Here is a 17,774-nt window from a genome sequence, read left to right on the forward strand (position 1 = left end):
AGGAGAAACACAAACTTATGAACAACTTTAAAATAAAAGTGCTTTATTAACATTTTTCCTTATGCACAACTGTTAATGCAGCAGAGATTGATCCTTGACATAAAATTGTGTATCAGCAAGAGACAAAAGCAACATCATCGCCTCATCACAAGGAATTGAAGACATTTCAAATCAAGTCCTAAATAGATTAGTATATCCACCAAAAATCCGGACAATTCTGAATACTTTCAAAAATAACGTTGTCACTTCAATTTATGGAACAAATGATGTGCCACCTGTAAAAAATAATATTAAAATCATTATAAATTATGTAAATATGCAACATTGAAACATAGTGAGAAACAAGGAAATGTAAATGTAGTACAGAACAATATAGCCGATGAAGTGAATGTTATTTAGCTTGTAACTACATCTGATGGTCAAAGTTTAGTCTGAGTTTGATCTAGTACAATAGCTTATTTGCTTGAACTTCACTGCTAGAAGATTCAATACACCTATTCAAGGTAACAATTCATGAATACCAGAAGAATAGATTCACTGACACTTTTAAGAGGAATGAAGGAAAGGCAGATCAGCATTTCAACTACTTACAAGTTTCTGCTTTGAAAAAACACATTAAATTGCCTTTTAAATTAAAAAAATGCATGTCTTGTTCTCATTTGGTGCCTGTTTCATTTATATAGAGATCTTCAAAGAAAAAAGGTAAATTTTCATCATACAACTTCTGACTTAAACATTCCTGTGTTACCAGATTATATGTATGTTCCCTCCTAATTGTCTTAAGAAAGCTGGAGCAAGAGAAGTGACATAAGACACCCACAAGGATTAAACTCATAGATCTTTAACTTTGCTTTCTCTCTCATTCCAGACTTCTTAATGCAACTCAAAAGGAATAAAATCTGGCAGTTGTGGAAAGTTGAATCGAGAAATCCCTCTTAACCAAATCATACTTATTCTTAAAATTTAGGCACAAACATTTGCATGGTAGCCCCCCCTCCCAAAAAAAAAAAATGAAATTGAGAGAAATGAATAAAATTTCTTCATCACTGAGCACTACTGTCTAGCTGGATATGTTCTGGTTCAAATTATCTGTTTTAGTCCGAAGTTTTAAAACTAGTTGAATTTATTTTTTATTTATCAAAGATTTCCATAATAAATCTGGGACAAAGAAGAATTGAAATGGAGGTGGTGTGAAAATCTTTGAATAAGAAAATTTGAACCAGAACAAATACAAGTTCATTTTATATTACAGCTTGCAATCTGTAGGTGAGACAATAAAATTACACAAAATGAGCTACTGGACTTGAAAGCAACCTCAACAAGACTTTCAGAAATATCCAATATTCCACATCCCACTTACACAGTGATCTGCACACTCCATAAAATCAAAGAGTTCTTGTACACAGGTTTCTTCCGTACTTGATTTACTGCCAACACGCTGATTACAGGTATCCAGTTCTAGTTTAGCTTTGGCACATTTTGGACTCTCATTACACCCCTCAAGAATTTTTTCCCTGGGATCCTCTAGTTCCTCCTCATCTTCTTCTTCATCATCATCATCTCCACCATCACCGGCAGGCTCTTCAGCCTCTTCGCCTTCATCTTCTGGATCAGAATCCTCAACCTTCATGAAAAAAAACAATAACAAACAAGTTATAATGCCATGGTTGCACTAATGAGAGTGGTCTTGAAAAGGACTGCAGCGAGTGCCAGTGAGAGATGTTTCAACAACATGATTCAGATGCCACTGTCAGAGTCAAGTGCAGAGTTGTTTGTCAATCAAACCTTACAGCCCTAGTTTATGAAAAGTAGTAACAGATGGTCAGTTTTAGTGTTAGCTTTTGGCTGAAAACCCAAGCCACTGAAGTCTGAATATTTCTTATTATCATTCACCTGTCATAAAGTGTGTCAACAACAGAAATTAAATGTACTATCAAATGTTTATAACCCCTATTAGAAGGGTTTATTGTAGAGAACTCTTACTATCATCAGTTTGATCTAAGATGCCTACAAAACAACTACCCATGTCATGATTTACAACTGTTGTGTGTGATTTTCCCTCATACTATTTGAACTAAGGACTAAAGATGAAAGGCTGAAACCTCACGAAGTGTCTTAAGTCACATTTCACTAGAATAGAATACTAATGCAAATCGTGTTTGAGCAATAAATATCTTAAATAATGTTATGTACAACAGGTATGACAAAATATAATCATCTCTTGTATGCACTGTAATCCTAGTTATGTTGTAATCAATAATCTGAACATACCCCAGTCTGAAGGCAAATTACATTCAACCATCGAATTATTGATGGCAAGATACACCCCTGTTTCTGTATAATTATGAGAGATTGTAATAAAGACCATCGATACTTTTAGCATTCCCGCTTTGTTGGCAACATCTGATTGTAAGAAATATTGTTCTCAAAGATAAATTTTTCAAGCGAGACGAGCTAACCGATTCGCAATTTCACGAAAGCGTCTCGATTTTACCTATTAAGAGCATAAGTTCATCATGAGTTTACAGCACTGCCTCATACCATTTTCTGACTAAGTGAGGTAAGTCAAGCAAGTTGTAGCTATCTGTCCATGACCAATCTTTGATCACTCCTCTTCAAGCGACTGTCGTAGTAGGGTAACCACGTTTAAACAAGCGCTGTATACCGCGTTTTGTGAGATATTTATCATTTTTAATAAAAGGAGAATATTTGGAAACTTTTTTTACCTTTTCTAAGACGACTGTGCTTCCAAGAAGCGCTTTTTCTTCGTCTAAACCCATATTTTCACGCAATATTCTAACACCGGTCCGCCGGGAAGCTACAATCGTGGACTCTCAAGCTTAGCAGTCGAGCCTCGTAACTTTGTAGCCACGCTGTGCCTGAAAAGAATCCTGGGAACAGTCCTCAAGCGGTTTGCCTCTGAAAGGAAACAAAAACAAACTGCAGTGGCAGTTCAGACACAAATTTAAAAGTAAATTGGCTGCTGTAGAGAGCCTCTGCGCCTGACGTTTCCAGCGTTAAACATTCGCAATAATGAATGACGCTCGAAACTTCAGCTTTAGATACTATAAGGTGGCCAATTTAAATTATCAACTCAGTTTATAAACCAAATTATTATTTATAAAACTGGATCATTGGATCTTGCCATTCAAGAGTTTTTATTGGCTTAGCCATCATGAGTTATGAGCCATTATACCATACGCGTGCATGAAGACCAGTTAAACCAGAACTGTTTTTGTACATTGTAACATTCCGTTTGTTCTTACAAAATAAAGTTGGGAAGATCTATCAATATATTGGGGCGTTTCAATTATTCTACTCGTGCTTGTCGGATATGAAATGACTATAACCAACTCGGCCCTACGGCCCTCTTTGGCTATCTCTCATCTCACTGATCCAACGCGCACTAATAGAGTAATTATTTATTAGCTGAAGTAGGGCAGTATGTACCCCTAAAACGAAAAAAAAGAATGGCTTTTGAGCCGCTCTGGATTGAAAACGGTGAACATAATTTGATCATTATGACCACACTGCAATAAAGACTTAAAAAACTATCGTTCAGAGTAGCCTGTTGTTAAAAAAATGAGATGTAGAGGTGTAAATTGAGTTGATTGGGAGGGGAAAAATTGTTAATTACTTGTGCGAAACGATTCAATCTTGAAAACTCGCCTTAGTGCCCTGTCAGATAAAGGAAATCTGATTGTATCCGCTTTTTAAATGAGCTAAAACAACACGACAAAAGATATTGTCCATGATAATACATGTTTGCTTAAAATAGACTATTTAATGTTTGAAATTTGAGAATCGTTGGCTTTAACGTAAAAAGAAATCATTAACACCAGAAAAAAATTGAGCCAACTTTTGAAAGTAAAGGATATCTGATTCAGTTTTGTCATACTAGAAAACTAAAGGAGACTCAATTGCACAAAGAAGCTTTTAGATCTCTATCTGACAACAAAAGAAATGTGATAAAATGTGATCTCACATAATGTGTACTATTCAAACATTCGGCCTTCTCTAGCATGCGATGGTCCAAAGATATCGAGCTTGTTTGATAAATTTCACACTTCTGGCTCTCCAAATTGTCAATTCGTGTGAATTACGAGAGAACTGCACACCTGAACAAACTTCACGCTCACATTATAGAACAGCTCGCTGCTAGAAAGATCTTGCCATTTTTATGAGTATAAAAGACGTTTCGTCTGAATCAGAGAGTACAGAAAATAAGCTGTCACCAAGGGAAGGTAAGATATGAAATTTAAACCACAAGAATTAATATTTGTCTTTTAAAAAATATGTTTAGTGGGCTGATATCTGTCCAAAATGACCACATCGAAAATTTTCTTTCCGCAAAGAATAATCTTCACTACATTCGAACAGAGACGCTGGACTTAAATAAAAACCGTTACCTATTGAGCAAGATGACATGTTCTTGGTTAACGGATGAGGTAAATGTTGCAATTGCATCGCATACTAGAGAAGGCCGAATGTTTGAATAGTTTTATTCGCTTGCGCTTACCAAATGGTAGCGCGAAAAACCAAGTGTTTTCTCCTTCATACCTACAGCAGCTGACAGAGTTACAAAGACTCATGTCACAACTGGGCGCTGGAAGAATTATTGTTCCTAAAAGAGGTTGACAGAAATTGTCCATGATCTATTCACCGGCGTAAAATTTATGTAATCATTGTGTTCAAGGTAGAATTTGTCTTCTGCTATAAGGTTTTCTTGCAGGTGCAAAAATTTGAGTAAGAAAGTTTAATATATTCTTTCTTTTACTAAGGGTAAGGGATTCGATAAGGCCGAGAGCTCAATATATACATCACACATAACTTGACTCAACGGAGTCAGTTAACATGAATATCTAAAATTATCTCATTGCATTGCATGGACGAACCTGTCAAACGCACTACGTTACCATTGAGAATGAAGAGAGTTGCCATCATCTGTTTAAACCTGTATTTATTCACGGCTACTTGCACCTACCAGGACGCTCAAAAAAGTTGAAGCCATTTCATTTCAGAATATTCAACCGGTAACAACGGGAACTCAAGGTTTAGAGGAGGAGGGGAAGATAGATATACGTGGTCGCTAATATCTGCACATTAATTGAGGTCCATAACACAGAAGAGGTAACACGATAGAATTAACGAAAACTTTCGTTTGTAATTAAACACCCCACTGGTTTATTTATACAGCTTTAGGTGCGTGCACTTAAAACTACGCCAACAAACAAGAGGGTTTTATTGGCTTTCGGATCGAAACCCTTAGAACCATAGGTCGAATCTACGCGACAGGTTATTGAGTCCATTTTGCTTAAGCTGAAAGAATACAACACTGTCAAACTCTAAGTCATCTTTTCGTTTTATATTTGTAGCTATGCAGATAACAATACTATCCATATTACACACAGCAATCCATGTCTCGCTATGTATTATGGGAACGTCAGCTTCCCTTAAGTGCCGATCAGTCGCTTCATTTTCCGACCACGCCCTTACGGGATACACCTACAAGGCAACATCCGGGATACGCTTTGAATCTTGCGCCGCAACATGTGACGCTGACCCGCACTGTTACAGCTTTAACTACGTCATTCGCGACAAAACTTGCGAGCTCAGTAACTCTTCGCGCTCGGCCGATTCAGAGTACTTTGTGCGCAGGTCTGGGGTGGTTTACATGGACAAACTAACAGAACCCGTGGAGCACTGCAAAACACTTCCATGCAGAAACAATGGAACTTGCCAGAAAATTCAGCGCCATCCTGGGTTTGAGTGTTTTTGTCAAGATGAGTACAGAGGGGAAAAATGCGAAAGTAAGGAACGAGCTTAATTTACTTATAAGGTCTTTGATCCGTAATCGACCGAATCCATCTACTCATGTGAGGGATACGTAGGTTGCTAACAGTAATTTACCATTATAGATTAAAAAAAAGCAAAGAGCTTGCTCTCCCGTCAATCAGAAGAAATTTCTTGGTTTGTAAGGAAACTTTCGTTCAGCCTTTGCCATTGAAATAAATTTTCACAACATTGAAAACAAGATCATTCCGTCGATAAGCTGTTTTTCGATGGGTCCAGGATTGCTGTGAAATTCCGTACATATGAGTCTTAGACAAAAATAACAGGTATCCTCATCATTAGTTTGCAGTCCTACCGCATTGGGTCTCGGTGATAATAAACTGCCTGATCAGAATTTCAACGCCTCCTCCAGCTTACATCCATTCAGACCCAGCGACGCTCGCCTGCATGCAGCTGGTTCGTCTTGGGTCAGCGATGGTGTCGAAAAGGACAAATTTCTGCAGATTAGTTTCCAGCCTCACCCCAGACTCATCACAAGCGTGGCCACCGAGGGTAGCCCTGGCCATGATTGGTGGGTTGTGCTTTATAATCTTCAGTACAGCTTGGACGGTGTCACGTGGTTCTATTACGAAAATGAGAACTCCCCTGGGTCACGAAAGGTGATGCAGAAATTCCTTTCCTCGCAACTAAATATTAGACTAACTTGCGCTACTGTTAGAGGTTATCCCATTTTCTGTTCTTTGAAGCGACAAAGAGTATTGCTATCCCCCTGGATAGGATCAACCAGTTCACCGTGGAAAATTTATAATTCGAGGTGAAATATTCAGTTGTAATGTTGCAGATGACTGTACTTGTAAATAACCTATTTTCTTTCTCAGGTTTTTAATGGTAACCAAGATAGAAATAGTGTCGTGACTAACCAGCTTCATTCCCCTATAAGAGCACTGTACCTTCGTATCTCACCCTTGTTCTGGGCTGGAAAGATCGCGCTACGAGTGGAGATCTACGGATGTAACACCAACAGCTGATTACTTAGAAGCCAGGAGACATTTCAACAGCTGGCAGAGTAATTCAAACTCAGGTTATTACCACTCATCAACAACTGTTTCTTGGACTTACGCCAGGTGGAATATTTGTTCATCGACGAAAACAAACTCCTGTGATTGTAGAAGCGCAATTAGTTCACAAATAGTCTGGGTTGAGGCCACTCTTGAAACCATGAGCCGCCGAGCTACTTTTGAAGCAATGCGTGGAAATACCGGGCGGACTTATCGTTAGAGATTGGGAAAGAGCAAGCCTCCAACTCTACCTCGTCCAAACCAGTTAACATATAAATCCAATGTCAAAGATAGGATAGACAATGCGTCAAGCAGCCTGCAATATTTTTTGACAAAGAAACGGTCTGGACGCAAGAAGAGTGGACATAAACCGAGGAATCATGAGCCAGAGAAATTCACTCTTTATTACAAACTGTACCTTTACTCTCTAGAGTTGCTCACTATTTACATGCGTATTTACAAAACATTTTAAAGGTGACCTCAGTAATGATGATGAAAAGTATGAACAAAGAATTTTGAACGAAAAATAAATATATAATTTAACGACGATCCGTGCTACGACGACTGGCCGCGCTGCTCACACGGGAGGAGGCCTTGGAACCAGCCGCTGAGCCAGGCCTTGAGCTCGTTTTCTTTCCTCGCGCACTGCTTGTAGGAGAGACACCTGGAAACGAGCGAGGAAACATTTAAACAGTTATTGTAATGGAATGACTGGAGTTGGAATAATAGTAGCAGAAGTGAACCTCTCATCCCTTTCTCGGTGCAGTCCTTTGATGTAAATGAATCAGCTCAATAAACTCAAAAATTGAGTTATGTTCTCTCATAATAAAATAGCAAGCAACAATGAAATGGTTTGAATTTTTTAATAAGTGGAAAATGAAAAAAAAAAGAAAAAACCAAACAAACAAACAAACAATAGAGAAGCCTTATCTGTTTTAATTTTACAAGAGATAATTCATGGGTTTGTCCTTCTGGACAAACAGTGCCCCAAGCTGCGACCCTTCAGGTCGACATGGCGACTAAGTTTGCAATCATAGTCGCAAATTCAAAGACACCTATTTGATATTTCTGGCGATCATATCATGATCTGAGGCCACCAAACGGCAAATTGAAAAGAGTTTTAGCTTGGAGCTACCTAATTTCTTAATGTTTCATTTTGTACGTAAGCTGTACTCAAGCTGTACTCAAGCAACTTGTCCCACGGCTCATGCTCTTACCTGGCTTCGGACTCCCTGCGCCAGTGGGGCTTGCAGCACCCGCAAGAGCCAGAGCTCCAACATCAACAGTACCAACACCTCGGCGGCTGCTAGTTGAGATATCAGATCTGTACAAGGGAACATACAATTCAATTCAAAATTAACGAGTTGCTTCTCTACTCGAGAAAAGTTCATTCACTTTAAAACATCGAGAATAAGAAGTGTAAGTCGAATATAGGATCCGAGGTCCCTGCAGAAATATTATGTGACAAAAGCTATTTCCCGACTGCGCAGAGTATATTTTCGCTTAAACTGAACAACAAGGAGAAATGAGGAGGAAAATGATTTTAGAGCAACGGCCATTCATAGCGAATAAAACTATCACATAGAACACAAAAGTTATAAAAGTGAAGGCTAACAGAGTTTTTGAAGCACCAACAAACGCAAATGACGAAGTCAAGAGTAGTTCACAGAGCAATGAAAAGGAAAGAAAGCTACTGCAATTCAGGATTACTTTAGATATTTATTTGAAAACTGCTCAGGAAATCGCAGTGTGATCAATTACTTTTTTACCAAGTGGTGATCATTTTTTTCATTCTGCTATTCTCCAATTTTGTATCGAAGATCCATTTACAAGCACACAAACCCTGCCTTACTCACCGAGCAGACGACAACGTCCCAGAACTCCGCGAGCTACGAGAAGATGTTGGCCGCGACATACCAGGACCCGGGGAAGGAGGCATTGGTAACCCTGCCTGGCTGAAATAGATCTGGACACTGGGTCCTAGATCCGGATGACTGTGTAACACCTCGCCCATTTGTTTCATGGTGCGCGTGTTAAAGTCCCTCAACTCTCTCAAATCCATATCCTTTTCCTCGTGAAGTTCCCCTGAACTTTTCTTGGCACTCCTTACGGAGCGCGCAATCTTGCTAGCCTCCCGGGAAGCTCGGTCTTTCTTTGTCTTCTGATCATCCAATTCCTTCTGTAAATTTGTCGCCTTGGCCTGCTTCTCAGTGATGACCTCAACCAAGCCTTGCTCGTCCGCGGTCAAGTTTTCCAAGGTGCCCTCCATAGAGCCCAGGTCTTCCTGTAACTCACGGATTTGCCGTCGTTTGTATTTATATTTATCCATCACAGCTCGCATCTGATCCTCCAAACGCTGTTTCTCGTCATACTCTTCACTCATCTCGTCCACTTTGTTAAAACTTTTCCGGTAAGTCTCGTTCCGGCCGTTCATCAGCCGCAATGTGTTTTCCAAAGCTCTATAAATAGCGAAAAAAAAAAGCATTTTTAGTCTGCCAAGAACCTATAATGTCAAATATATCGATATTATCTTCACCGCTAGATATTTATTGCCTTCTTATTTCGCTTAACCCTTACCGTATCTCTTTCTCAGCCTTTCTGATCTTAGCATCCAGTTCATCTCCCTCTCGCTGCAGCTCTTCCTTCTCCTGAGCTGCCTTGATAACGTAATAGGCTTGAGACCTTTCCTCCTCCCCCTCGGGAGGCGCCATTGAGATCATCAGGATTTCATACCTGGCGCCAACAAATAGGAAATACAGTATTAAAAAAGTAATGCACACAAAATTCCCTGTTACGTTTGCAATCCAATTTATTCAATCGTTGGCTCATTTAAGTTCAAGTTTATTCACCACCATAAAGTTCACAAAGAATAGTTTACAAAAATGAAATAAGTTTTAAGGAGACTTCAAGAAACCTACAGGGTTCGTTTGCTTATTCATTCACTAACATACTCACTGAGTTAATCAATCAAATAATAAGCCACTGTACCTTTTCCGCAATTTGTCAATCTTAGATATCCGCTCATGTAACTCGGAGCTGCAAGAAAATGTAAAAGAACCAGTTATTTTATCTATCAAAAGAAGAAACGACATCCGTCGCGTATTTCAATTGAAATGCTTCAATACCTGACTGTCTGTCTCTCTTCCTCTGAAGATTTAATCTGTGCTTGGAGCATGTCTTTATGAATGTTTATTTCATGGCGCCGCTGTTTCATCGCCTGCAGTAGCAGTAAGACAAAGTATTGCAGCTTTAGTATGGTTCATTTTGAAAAAAAGGAATCACCTTAAGCTTGGTCACCTTACAGCAAACATTGTACAGGATACAGAACGAATTATTACGTCGTACTTTCTCTGACAGCATTATGACAGATTTGGAAAAATGCAACGTGAAACACGAACCGTTTCCAACTGCAGTTTCCTCTTTTCGAGGTTAAGCACATTGTCTGCTTTGTTGCTTAGAGTTTCTCTGAGGCGTTTGATTTCCAGCTTCAGAATATTCTCATCCACCATAAGATCCTACGAAAAATAGAGACAAAATAAAACGTTATTGAAAAATGATTGAATCAGTCAATCTATCAATTCATAGGTCTCTAGGGCAGTCAAATTCAACCTAAAAAATTTGGACGCAGAACAAACTCTTATCACGCGGTTTTGTCTCTTTGGCTTGCAAGGAAGTGAATAGTTCTGGCTAATCACTAGCGGGCTGGCCAATCAGTGCGCACAAAAAGCGCTTTTCATCTGTGGGTTACATACCGACGTATTTTATGTAAAGAACATTTCCTTGTGCGTAATAAACGGAGAAACAAAAGGAAGGCTGTAGTGCAAACCTGTTTTAATGTAACAACTTTCTTCCTCTCTCTCTCTGAGCTGTCATTATGTAGATTCAGTTCCTCTGCAAAAGAAGGAGGAGTTTGAGACATCTTTCGTTCACTTTGAAAACCAATGTTTAGACGAATGTTTTGTATCATGGAATCATCATGATGATAAATCACTCACCGATTTTGCTGGTGAGAGTCTTCATTTCTTCTTTTCCTTTGTTTAAGTCTCGGTTTGCACGTCTTAGATCATCCTATGGAAAATGAAAGTTCGAAAAAACAAAATAATAACTATGGCTTTTCAGAGTTACCTTTACATCTCTACACAATTTTTTTTAAACGACAGGTTGAGCCATTCATCAAACTTACGTTCAAGTTCTTCATTTGAGCACTGAGAAGTGCGTGAGTGGAGTTGTGTTCCTCCATCTGAGACATTAGATCCTGGAAAAAGTTAAGAAAAAAGGACAATCAATAAGAACTGTCTTCATCTCCTCTAAGTCAAGTGCCATAATCAAAGTGCCATAACGTGAAATTTTCACTTCTGAACACAATGCCCATAAAAGTACAATCAACACTTGTAAACTTTATACCTTTATTCTGGCCTCAAGTTGCAGTTTCTCTTCATTACTTCGCTCTCCCTGCATGCGGCTTATTCTTCGCTCCAACTGTTGCAGTTGAAAATCCTACAAAACCACAAACAAAGCACACAGTACTTCAGTTAAAACAACATAATGTAAGACAATGCTCAAACATCCCATACATGGATTGTGAAGTATTTAGAAGGGGATTCTAGTCGTCACATAGATACTCAGAATGAAAGGTTGACAACAATTGGCTCTCGCAGTAATTCTGACCTGCATATAAATAATTTCCTGTTGTTTGAGTGATTCCTGATCAAGTTTGTGTAGTTTACTGCTCAAGTTCCTACTGGCAGCTCTTGCACCCTGAACAAAATAAGAAAATCACATAAAAAAGCAATTGAGGATTGAAATTGTTAAGACATGTACATCCTCCCATTACCCCAGTCAAGAGAATTGGGATAACAGCAAACCCTAATTACCTGAATTTCAGCTGCAGTATTGTTTTCCAAAACTTTACATTCATGCAGTTCCTCTGTTTTTCTGAACTAAAAAAAGGAAACATTTCATGGCAATTACTTCTCATTGTTTATTTATATTACATTTCATAGTCTTATGTTAGTCTTGGTGAACAATTGTCTATTCTGTCCTCACCCCCCCCCCCCCCCCCCAAAGAAGAATAGGAGAGTCTCCACATGATTTTTTGGTAAGAAGGAGTGAGGAGAAACAAGTTACTATAAACAGGATGCTGGTCTGTGAACATAATAAATGTATAAATTCTTAGCTTTGAATTCCAAAAATGGCTCATCAATAGTAATTACTGGTAATTAAAAAGTAAATCATGCTGCTGGTTGCTAGAATGACGATTTAATTTGACTAACAGAAAACAAAAAAAATTGCAAGTTACTAACCATAAAAATAGCAATGCTGACATTTAGAAAAGTGTATAGAAGTAAAAGTGAAAAACCCATCATGAATTGTTATTTTACTATGCCGACTATAGAAGAACCACCTTCATCCTTAAAATGTTACCTGAGTTTCACGAAGTCTGGCAAGCTGTTTTTCCACATCATAAATACGAGTTTCTTCTTCCTTTAACAGCATGTCCATTCTTTGAGCTTTTTCTTCAGCAGTAAGAGTCTCATCAGTAACAATTTTCAGCTGATGCCGCAGATCATCTCGCTCCTTTTGCACTCTATCAAGCCTAAGTGGTTCACATGACTCAGTCAGCTTAAATTTGCAATTACTGTGAGAAAGTAGCACAATGCATATACTGTGGAGACACTACTAATAAAACATACATATTCATCAATTCACAAAGAACAGTCATATCAAGTTATTATTTTGTAATAGGTTCCTGGGTTCAACAACTGGTAACTGTTGGCATCACTTAGGTCATAGTGATGGGTATGTACAATATATATACCTTTCTGTTCTGTTGGTAACTTCTTTCTTGAGCAGATTATGTTTATGCCTGGCACTTTCAAGATCTCTTGCTGTCCTGTCCACAGTGTATTTCAGCGTGTCAAGCTGACAAATGCAAAGAAACACAAGTAGAATTGTTAACTAAAGAACACTTGAATAACCAAAAACAAATTCTAGCCTAGCTTTAGGTTTAGAAACTTAATAAACACCAGGAGAACTGAATGCCTCTTACTAAATAAGCCTTGCATTCATCTCAGCTTCAGCACCTAAATAAGTTGAACTTCACAGTTCAAAGCTGAGTTACAATTATAAGAAACAAACAATTTTCAACATTTTAGAAGGCCACTCCTTTTAAAATTAAATTTACAAAAAAATGCCTTCTCTATTTAACAATTTATACTCAATAAACATGCAGAGGTAAATAACTGAAGATTTACCTCATCTTGAAACTGTATCCTAATTTGTTCAGCATCCTGGTACTCCAGACGCAATTTGGCCGCCTGTCTTTCAGCCACTCCAACTTTCTTCTCTTTTTCTTGGTTGTTAGCAAGCTCACTCTCCAGAAATTTCTGTTATAATCAGAAACCAGGAGGAGAAAGATTTTACTTAATAAAATCTGTTACTCCCAAGTAATTTGGAGATTGAAAACTAATAAGACATGATAGATAAGTTAAAAAACATAGAAATTACTGGGTCTGCTCAATAACTTTAAAATCTTTAGGCCAAATAACATCAACCATTCAAAGTTTTCATGGTGTATGTCCATGTCTTGTTAATGACTTTGTAAAATAGACCTGGAATTATTGTCAGTTCAAAGGATGTGTTAACCTGTTTTTCTTGGACCTGCTCTTCTCTGTCTCTGACTTCTAGTTTAACTTCAGCAAGTTTCTGAACAAAAAAAAAAACAGTTATCAAAAAGAGCATCTAAACACTACTCCTTACATGAAAAAAGTTTCATTGAATATTTTAAACTACACCTAAAAGCTAAAAGAAGATATACAGTACATTGTATCATCATGTTTGACCTGAATTTCCTTCATTAGTGGAACATTTGTTAAATGACTTGCAAATTTGTGTACACTGTAGAATTCATAAGAAGTTTCAAGTGAATGTTATGGACAAAGGTTACAATGTAGTTAGCACAACTTCCTCGATGATCACATGAAGTAGGAAAAATACTCACCACAGCCAGTTGATCCATCTCTCTGTCTCTTTTCTGCATCTGTTCAATAGTGTTCTCCCACTGACGCAGCAATTCTTGTCTCTCACTGTGTGCCTTGCGGAACTCTTCTGCTGTCTTGTCTAATTCAATCTTAACATTTAAGAAATTGCTCAGGTTAACAACAATGAACAGAATTTTGAAACTCCCTAAATGTTATTTTTCTAAAATCATGCATTTATAACTGGTGGTTGAAACAACATTTTAAGCAAAACAGTTACATGTTGTACACCACTTAACAAAATATACATGTATGATCTCAGATGTGACACAAGATTGATTTTTGTCTGCCTGGGTAAAAACTTAAAATGGGATTGTTACATATTCTACATATCTTTAAACTGTTTATGACTACACATATACTCATGGAAAATCATTTCGGCATGTTACTGACCTGGGCTGTCATGGTAAGAGTTAATTCATGCTCCAGTTCCCTTTTCTTCTTAGTTGCATCATCTGTCATTCTTTCCATCCTTAATGTTAATTCCTAATAATTAGAAAGACTAAGGTTAGTTAAAATGCCATCTAAAGTCATTAGATTAATCATTTTGACCCTAACATCAGTATGCATGTTTTTCATACTGTTCATTATACATTTCTTAAGATTCTGAAAAGGAGAATTTATTTGACAATCAGGAGCTTTTTTTAGTTGGTAATCATTTTCTTCAATCTAACGACCCTAACATTTTATTCAGGAGTGATATTGTATGGAGAAATTAGATGCTAGTCACTCTTAGGGGTTAAAAGGTTGAGTAGGCCTGGTTGGTTTCAAGGACCAGACAATTGTAGAGTACAAATTTATGGTAATGTACAACATGAATCGAAAATTGTTTTATACTGTGTAATGCCACTCCACAAACTTATTATAAGTAAAATGGCTAGCTTGACCCATTTTTGTGTTAATTTTACCAAAGTCAGTACTGGAAAGGGTATGGATTTTATACACCAGGTTAGAAAAAGAGTGTGGGAAATGGCATGTCTTGGTCTAAAATAGGCTACGGATTGAGAAAATGGGGCAGTGTACCCTACTTTTAGAATTTTGTAGAGTTCCTCCACTGTACACAAATGGAGTTACAGGAATTCAATCATCTGCTCTATGTAGCAATAGTAGTAGATATGCTTAACGTGTAATGGTTCCTAACCTTCACTTTGCCTTCATCTGAACGAGTGTACTTTTGCAGTGTCAATGCATCCTCATCTTTCCTTGCAGATTCCTCCAGCCATGCTTCCAATGCCTTCTGGTCCCAGTTCATCTGACTTTTTAGATCTTCCAGCCTCTGTGTGTTCTTGAAAATATTGTTCTGGTGGACAAAAGTTCACAAGTTGGACATGTGAAACAGCCACTGACAAGCAAAGCAAAAAAAAAAATAGACAGTAAACAGTTTCCTTACTTCTATGATATTCCTTTTTTCTGTTAAATCTTTTATTTCATTGTTGATCCTCCTGATCTCATTGTTCAGTCTTCCTTCCTCTCTTTGAGCTAAAATCAATGGGTAACACTCAACTATTGTTGTATTGAAGAAATGTAAAATGGTTTCTGTGTTTACATAGCCTGATGTAAACACTTGGGAGGTTGGGAGAACACGAGATAAGCGTAGGAAACCATGACGCGAAGCAGAGTGGTTTCCAGGTTATCGAGTGTTTTCCCAACCTCCCAAGTGTTTACATCAGGCTATGAAAACACGGAAACCATTTTACATTTCTTTTATAAAATAACTAATGAAAGAGCCTCTTCTTGCAACAAAGGAAAGCGACATGCTTGTTGTTATTGTTCATTTGGCTTTTCGGCCATTTCTTGAATACTGGGAAAATTAATCTCCAAAGAAAAATTTGGAAAATCTTCTTCTTCCAAAACAAACTTAAAGAAACTGAGTTACTGCTAAATAAATAGCAGGGAGAACTCCGTGAGAATATTCGGTATGAAAACCATGTTTACATACCCTCATGTAAAATGGTTTTATAGCCAATCAGAGTCCACGTACTATTTGAATTATTCCATAAAAAATCATATAAAGTACAAGTGATTACCTTCAGTTATCAAAAGACAATTTTTTACTTTATCATACAGTTTGTAAGAGGAAAACTATAATTACTTAGGTAGAAAATTTTGAAAAGCTTCAGAGAGCACATTTGGAGCTGAAGCTTGAAACATCACCTTTTTAAAATTTGCCATTTTGATGATAGTCGCCAATAATTCACATGAGTTTTGTATCAACCTCTCAGTTAATCAACTGAAACTACCCTTCTTCATTAGCAATACCTGATATTTAACCCTTTATACCTTATCATCTGCATGCATTTTCCCTATAATATTCTCTATACATTTACTGAGGTGCTGACATGGAGAATTTGTTTAACAATCAAGAGCTTCTTTAGTTGGTGATCATTTCCTTTATTCTCCTGACCTTCATGTTTGATTAAACAGTAATGCTGTGAGAATAAATTAAATGCCAATCACTCTAAAGGGTTAAAGGGTTAGGTGTTTGAGTGGAAGGTATAGATAACATATTGCCCACAGATCAAACAAGCAGAAGAAAGTTATCTTATATGACAACAACTTCCACATACCTATCTGCATCAAGTGATTTTCAGTCTCTATCTCTCTTTTCCTTGCATTAAGCAAATCCTGTTTGTGAAATTAAAAAAGTTCATTAAGAACGTCAAGGCACTAAAAAAATAAAATATATTGGGTGGAGAATCGAGGGCACAAAAACTCCAAGATTACACTTACCTGTGTGTGTTGTAGTTCCTGCTGTACATTTCTGAGATGTTCACTCATAGCATAGATTCTGTCAGCATGTTCATCGAGCTGCTCTTTGTAAGTTGTGATGTTCTTCTGGGTCTCAGTTACCTAAAGAAAATAAAAACAATGTACATGCATGAATCAAATATAATGTGGAAATGGTCTGATACTAGATTTCAAAGTAAATTTCCCCTCAATTTTATAGATTTAGTTTCACACTGTTTCCTATTCAAAAGTTCAAGAGAGGAGGTAGCTTTACCACAGTTTGATTAATGAGAAAATTTGGCAAGGTGTACTAGGGATCTAGCTTTGTAATAATTAAAAAATTAATATGCATTACTAGGATAAAATCATAAAAAATCTTCCACTCACTACTACCAAATGGGCAAAAATTGATACAATCAGTACATCAAGATTTCTCTTGGTAAGGTATGAGTTCATTTGATTTTAAACATTTGCAAACTAAACTGAACGATGTTCATGGCGATCAGGACCCAGTTGTTCAAAGGCTTGTTAGCACTAACCTACCCGTGTTGTGAAATTTTGATCCAGGTTTCTTTTTGAGATAACCTTTTTGAGATAATTTTCCTTACTCTTTTTACAGCAGCCAATCATCAAATTGTAGACAAAAATGACTGATATGGATTTTCTTTCAAAGCTTTCAGACCTAAAATCAAATTTCACCCTAACCCTGGGTTATCTTAAACCAGCTTTGAACAATCCAGTCTGGGCTATTGAAGAAACTGTCACGTAAAACAAGTTAACAAGATCTTGAGGTCTATCTTATACCTGGCTATTAAGATTAACTAAATACGAAAACTTAACTTTCCCTAAAACTATTCATTTCTTGTATTAAGTATTTTACCTCACTTTCCAGCTGTTTATTCTCCAGATTTGCCACTGGCATCGCAATGCCTTCATCAAAGTTTAGTTCACTCACGATGTCCTCCATTTTGAACGAAAATATGCTATCAAAATATCAACAACCAGCGCTAAAATTACTCTATTTCCTTTTTTACATACACCTACACTTGTTTAGGGAACTTCTTATACCGCTTTACTTTCCCTCAATCTTCCTCCGAACTGAAAATACACTGATTCTGCTCGAGGGAAGTTGTTGTGGAAACGGCACAAACAATCTGCG

At 37.5% G+C, this 17,774-nt stretch overlaps 3 protein-coding genes across 3 annotated transcripts; 1 reads left to right on the plus strand and 2 right to left on the minus strand.

Moving 5' to 3' along the window:
• Positions 1-26: 26 nt before the first annotated feature.
• LOC131792535 (cytochrome b-c1 complex subunit 6, mitochondrial-like) lies at positions 27-2,857 on the minus strand. The gene is made up of 3 exons (XM_059109966.2): positions 2,727-2,857; positions 1,361-1,624; positions 27-275 (listed from the first exon to the last, which is right to left on the minus strand). The coding sequence occupies exons 1-3, from the start codon at positions 2,778-2,780 to the stop codon at positions 243-245; spliced, it is 351 nt and encodes a 116-aa protein (XP_058965949.1). The 5' UTR covers positions 2,781-2,857; the 3' UTR covers positions 27-242.
• Positions 2,858-5,558: 2,701 nt separating this feature from the next.
• On the plus strand, positions 5,559-7,095 carry LOC136281727 (EGF-like repeat and discoidin I-like domain-containing protein 3). Its single transcript, XM_066168579.1, has 3 exons — positions 5,559-5,810; positions 6,136-6,452; positions 6,672-7,095. Exons 1-3 carry the CDS (start codon positions 5,675-5,677, stop codon positions 6,819-6,821), a joined length of 603 nt encoding a protein of 200 aa, XP_066024676.1. The 5' UTR covers positions 5,559-5,674; the 3' UTR covers positions 6,822-7,095.
• Positions 7,096-7,237: 142 nt separating this feature from the next.
• Positions 7,238-17,768, minus strand: LOC131778394 (coiled-coil domain-containing protein 39-like). Its single transcript, XM_059094836.2, has 24 exons — positions 17,496-17,768; positions 16,619-16,738; positions 16,456-16,513; positions 15,279-15,367; positions 15,030-15,188; positions 14,282-14,374; positions 13,852-13,980; positions 13,497-13,556; positions 13,106-13,237; positions 12,670-12,773; positions 12,276-12,447; positions 11,726-11,791; positions 11,520-11,609; positions 11,256-11,348; positions 11,035-11,106; positions 10,847-10,919; positions 10,678-10,742; positions 10,250-10,366; positions 9,977-10,068; positions 9,840-9,887; positions 9,429-9,584; positions 8,708-9,310; positions 8,069-8,175; positions 7,238-7,515 (listed from the first exon to the last, which is right to left on the minus strand). Exons 1-24 carry the CDS (start codon positions 17,580-17,582, stop codon positions 7,391-7,393), a joined length of 2,910 nt encoding a protein of 969 aa, XP_058950819.2. The 5' UTR covers positions 17,583-17,768; the 3' UTR covers positions 7,238-7,390.
• Positions 17,769-17,774: the final 6 nt, after the last annotated feature.

Source organism: Pocillopora verrucosa, chromosome 6, assembly GCF_036669915.1.
Source record: "Pocillopora verrucosa isolate sample1 chromosome 6, ASM3666991v2, whole genome shotgun sequence".
In the NCBI taxonomy this organism is placed as follows: Eukaryota; Metazoa; Cnidaria; class Anthozoa; order Scleractinia; family Pocilloporidae; genus Pocillopora; species Pocillopora verrucosa.